We start from the raw sequence: 5,915 nt of genomic DNA on the forward strand, positions 1-5,915 counted from the left end.
GCCATTTTGTAAATTCCAATATGGCCGCCATATAGACATCTGCGCAAATGCAAACATTGATTTTCTGAATCCTTATACAATAACCTTTCCAAAAATGTATAGTTTTGCAAATCCCAAAAAAAATCCCACAAAATTATATAGTGAACCTGACTATAGTCACTATATCATAGAAGCTTACAAACCAGTATTAGCAACCATGCTAGCTTCCGTGTATGGCTGTATTCAGCACTTAAGCTAAGCAAGCACATGCTGATGGTTGGACAGTGATGTTTACACTGTTTTTTATCTTCACCATGTTAGCATGCTAACATTTGCTTATTAGCACTAAATATAAAGGTAAGCTGAGGTTAATGAAAATGTTGAGGGTCATATATTGAACTATTTGACAACTTAAAAAATGTGTTAGATAAAGGGATGACTAATGTTATTACGATTAATCCAAAGGGGGATATATACCAAGTTTTACGGCAATCCCTCGCAGAGTTGTTGAGACATTTCACTCAGATTTATCATCAGGGAACATGAATCCCTGGACCCAACAGCTATCGCATGACAATTTAGCCTCTGGGGACAACAGCCAATATTTCAGGGGTGCTGGTGTAGCCAAGCGGCAACCTCCAGGACTGAAAAAGGAAGCAAATATGGAAGCGCAGAAAATTGAAGTTCTTTTAATGGCCACTTGAGGCTGGCTCCAGAAGCCAGTCAGTTCTCATAGATCCCTATGTTAAAATGCCCGACTATACAGCTGAAATAAACATGTTTACAGCCTGGTCCAAAAAAAGATTTTGTTCTCAAAGCTAATTTCCCCTTTCATAACAACTGTACAAGAGGTGAATTTTTTATATAACTCACCTGTTAACATTTTATAAGGCTTAAAGTTATGCATAATTAAGGGCGTGATGCTTTGAGTGACATACTGTCTGCCGATCCACCTCTCGCTCCTCCAAAGTGCCAGCCTCTCGCCCAAATATGGTCACTTCTGGCTCCAAAAAGCCAAGATGAGGCTTCACTCTTGAGGCTTCAAAAATGACAGTCCACAAACAATGGGTAACAGCGCGGTAGCTACGTCCATTATTTGTACAGTCTATGGGTGTAGTCTGCAGACATCCCGGGCAGCTGTAGCTCAGGAGGTAGAGTGTGTCGTCTACTAATTGAAACATTGGTGGTTTGATTCCTGGCTTCTCCAGTCCGCATGTTTAGGCAAGATACTGAACCCCAAATTGCCCAACTTGTGATTGTGTGTGAATATTGAATTGATGACCTTGTATGGCCACCATTATACAGATGTGTGTGTGAATAGGTGAAAGTGGAAAGCAGTGTAAAATCACTTTGAGTGGTTGGAAGACTAGAAAAACACTGGTTACATGCAAGTCCATTTAACATTTACCATCACAGATATCTCAGCCAAGACTTCTTCTTTGGTGTGCCAGTAATTGGTTAGTGTCCAGTTAACAAGTAGCCTTCATATGAGAATAGACTTTTGGCTAATCTCTACAAATATCTGCATTGAATTACAGATTTTTAAAAATGAGCTAATAAAAAGCTAAATTGTTGTCAGACGCTAGCCGATGGGTTCTGAAATTGCAGTTTGGCCGATGTGCTCCTCCTCTTTTGCTCTCCACAGGAACTGTTCAGCTGCAGGCAACCAAAGCCCACTCAAACATGATTGGTTAACACTCCTCAGACTATTACACACACTTCCATTACTAAAATTTTGTACAGTTTCCTACAGATTCTGCTTTCATATGCAGATATCTGTTTATAGAGATTAGATGTTGCAATATTTAACAGGATCTTAAAGTTTGGCCTGCTGGTGGCGCTAAAGGAAAAGTCAGAGTATCACCAAAGTCAGACAGATTCACAGGCACCACATTTCATTGCAATTCATCTAACTGGTGTCTTATTGTTGAGATGTACCAACCAGCACTGCTAGTGCAGCTAAAAATGTTTTTGTGGACCTGTAGAAACTCCACAAATAAAGTAAGTCTGTGTTACTCATGAGGTGCGTAATGTCTGTTCAATGTAAATCTGGTCTTGATTATTACATTTGTAAACCTCAGGATGACACACTGGTTTGTTTTTGAGAGAAAGGATGAAGAACAGAGGAACACTAGGTGCTGACTGTTGTGATTTCTGTGTTACTCAGACACCACTAAGGCTGAATCACCGCGAGTCATCAATGTTATCCTGCCAGACCAGAGACACCACTTTCTCCTGCCACTGGGCTACGTCCTCACCTCCTTCCTGCTGCTGGCATTCATTATCCTCATCATCATCCTCATCACACGCAGACGGAAGAGCAAAGGTCTGACCTGCAGTGCCTCAGTCTGACTCTAGATTTACATTGAATTTACATTTCTGAATGAAACTCATCTAATTTTCTTGTGTTTTCAGAGTATCATCCACAGGCATCCATGAGGTGAGAATACACACACACATACACACACACAATCCCTGTCCTACCCTTAAACACACGCTCAGGCATTACTGTCTTTTCATGATAGGTCCAGCAGGAGTCAGAGCAGCTCCGAAGAGTTTGAGATGGACGTTACTGAAGTGAATGAGTGCACTCAGGAGGAGAGGAGATTCGGTGAGTCAGAGAAAAGACAAATAAAGTAGCTTTGGTCTCGACTGTGTGTTTATGTGTTTTGACTTTCCCCTCTGTGATTTTAGACTACAAGAACAACCTGTTGAAAGAGAAGGTCCACATGAGCACTCAGCCTAAAGTCATTGATCTTGACAAAGGTAACACACACACACACACACACACACACACACGTGCAAAGTCAGAGATCAAGAACTGCCTCGTTTCCATCCTCTCTCACCTCAACTATATCTTTTCTTCTTGCAGAGATGGAGAAATTTTCTAAGTGAGGAAAAGACAAATTCTGGAGTCACTGGCTGGTCCAGAGGCTGCGCTCCAAACTAAACACCTCCACACTGCCTTCTGTCCCGGCGGGAGAGACGGCGACAGACAAACTGTTGTGAAATGCAGAACACCAGTACAAACAGCTCACATTGAGGCCTTGTGTTTTCAAATTGTCAGTATTAGAGACAAAGAAAAACTGGTTTTGTTTTCTGTAATTGTACTTGATCAAACTAAACAGACTGGACTTGGACTACTGTGCACGGCACCACAGCGCCACCCAGAGGGGAGACTAAACCGAGCCTTGACTGTTAAATGATGGAGTAATGTGTGCACAAATAGAATAAAGTTGTGATTGAGTGAATTTGAATTATCAGTTATTACAGCTTTGATCATTATTCCTCAAGTTTAAAGAATACTTTCACTTTGTTCTTCTCTGTTTTACTCACATATCCATCTTGGCTTAACTGACTGGACTGAAGTGCTACTGTCAGTGTGTACTGCTTCCTCAAGGCTATGATTAACTGTATGCTAACTGACCCATCAAGCTGTATATGTACAAATGATTTATTTGATGCTCAGACTGTATTTTTTTGTGGACTGTATTAAAATTCAATGTTGACGCTGAACTGAAGTTATTTGTGATTGGTTAAAGGAGATAACGTCTTTTTGTATTCAATCAATTTAAATAGTATTAACTGTAAACTAAATGTGGACAAAAGAAATGTTTTGTAGTAGGTCAGGAAAAGCATGTGTTACTAATAACATCTATGATGGCTCTGCTCTGTTCAAGTGTCCCAGTAAGCCATAGCAGTGTGACAGTGAGTCAGCATGAACAATACCGCAAACATTTTAAGAATACTCTCAGAGAGCTCCTAACTTAGCCTAAACTTTTTTAGTAAGGAGTCCTAGTTTGGGAGTGATTTAGGAAAGTTCTCAGAGCAACTCAGAGCAAGGAAAGGAAAGAAACTTTGACCTTAGTGAGGAGGTGTGGCTGACCCTGTTTGCTAAGTATGAAGCATTGTTTTCACATATGTGATGGGTTGTCACAGACACGCCCTTATGTGAGCCTGCAAGGTGTGGACACCCAGTGGGAATGAAATGAACTGCTGACTGTGAAAGTGTTGTCATTGTTAGTGTGATCACTCTGCTGATGGAAGGTTGAGACAGACTCAAGTCATCACAGCTGCACTGCTGCATTTTCCCAGTTTTCCAAATATCTTAGTGTTGTGATCATTTTATTTCTGGTGTTATAGCGTTACGTGGGAAATATGTGCATATCCCTAATGACATCAGCCACACATATTATTCCTGTATTATCTAATCTGTGAAATGTCATTTACTCACTGTCATCCAGCGTTTGGAGAATATTTCTCCAACCTCTTTGTGTTTCCACCATTTTCTCCTCTGCTTAAGAAACTCTTAAGCCTCTTAAAAGTCCTCCTCGCTACTCCTTACATTCCTAAGGTTTTTTTTAAATATATTTTTTGGGCATTTTTAGCCTTTATTTGACAGGACAGACAAGCATGAAGGGGGGAGAGAGAGAGAGAGAGAGTGACATGCAGCAAAGGGCCACAGGCTGGAGTTGAACCTGGGCTGCTGCAGCGACAGCCTTGTACATGGGGTGCCTGCTCTACCACTAAGCCACCGACGCCCCGATTCCTAAGGTTTTTAACCTTAGGAGCTCTTCTAAGGGCTAAGGTGCTCTGTAAATAACTTTTATCTTAACAAGGACCTAGTCTTAACTTTAAGGGGAAATTCTAAGAAAACATCACAACTCTAAAAATTTTGTTAGAATTTCGTCACTATGAGCAACTCTTAATACTAGGAAGCTTTGTGAATACGGCCCCTGAACCTTGAAAACAAAGCAGCTAGATGGAATTCAGCCAGCATTAATTTTACTGCTACCATGTGTTTTTCCTACTGTGACAGGTCAAATGTAGGCCCTTACTAGTGCCCAATTTTTTATTTTTATTTCATTTATTTATTTATTTATTTATTTTTTAATCTGTTATTTGTACATTGAGAGGAAGATAATCTTCATGCTTTGGATTTGACTGACATGTCTCTTTCTGTTCTGTAATCATTCCCAAATAAGCATGACCCATACTTTTTCCACAACAAATATTTTCATTTCACAGGAAAACCACAGGTGGCCCAAATAAGATTACCAAAGGCTCTGTTCCAGTAATGAAGCCAATTTAACACAGCGGTCTATAATGTTAGCTGCACCTGACAGATAGGCTTTCAGCTTTATCACCTTAGGTCTGTCCACTTTCCATGCCCCTAGGCATTGTACATATATATATATATATATAGGCCTATATATTTTTTTTAATTCTCTTTATTGCAAGGTGCACATTGTATGAAATGCTTGTTATTTACAAAGCAACCATCATTATTCGTTTTTTTTTTATAACAGACAGAAAGAAAAGAAAAGAAAAGAAAAGAAAAACAAAAAAAGNTTTTTTTTTTAAATTCTCTTTATTGCAAGGTGCACATTGTATGAAATGCTTGTTATTTACAAAGCAATCATCATTATTCGTTTTTTTTTATAACAGACAGAAAGAAAAGAAAAGAAAAGAAAAGAAAAGAAAAACAAAAAAAGTAAAATACTAATAGCCAAACGAGACAAAACAAAAGCACAACAAAAAGAAGAAAAACGAAACAAAAACAACAAACGGCGGCAATGACAAACATGAAAATGAATTGGAAATAACACTGGCGGATTTCTACACGAAATTGGTAAAGTGCTGTAAATAAACAAAGAAAGTGCAAGTTTGAGCTGGACACCAACAGCAACCAAAAGTTAAAAAAATAATATGTCTGAAAATAGATAAAATAAAATAACATATGACAGGACCTACTTACAGCCACTGTTCAGATATTTCAAGACCGGCTCCCATACTTTATCAAGAGCTGCCCCTCTACTTGCATTTTTATATCTAAGTTTCTCCAGGCATAAAGTCTCACCGAGCTCCCTCATCCACATTTCAAATGAAGGTACAGTATCCAACTTCCAATGCCTTAAGATAAGTCTTTTAGCCAA

The 5,915-nt window shown here is 39.3% G+C and overlaps 1 protein-coding gene across 1 annotated transcript in view; it reads left to right on the forward strand.

Annotated features, from left to right (window-relative positions):
* LOC126386082 (matrix remodeling-associated protein 8-like) overlaps positions 1-3,484 on the forward strand; it is a 16,569-nt gene extending 13,085 nt beyond the window's left edge. Inside the window, exons 8-12 of the mRNA XM_050038208.1 lie at positions 2,147-2,305; positions 2,395-2,419; positions 2,505-2,590; positions 2,674-2,745; positions 2,852-3,484. Of these exons, the coding sequence (XP_049894165.1) occupies positions 2,147-2,305; positions 2,395-2,419; positions 2,505-2,590; positions 2,674-2,745; positions 2,852-2,874 (365 nt within the window). The 3' untranslated portion in view covers positions 2,875-3,484. The remainder of the gene's footprint in view (positions 1-2,146; positions 2,306-2,394; positions 2,420-2,504; positions 2,591-2,673; positions 2,746-2,851) is intronic.
* The last annotated feature ends 2,431 nt before the right edge of the window (positions 3,485-5,915 follow it).

Source organism: Epinephelus moara, chromosome 24, assembly GCF_006386435.1.
Source record: "Epinephelus moara isolate mb chromosome 24, YSFRI_EMoa_1.0, whole genome shotgun sequence".
NCBI classification, from domain to species: Eukaryota; Metazoa; Chordata; class Actinopteri; order Perciformes; family Serranidae; genus Epinephelus; species Epinephelus moara.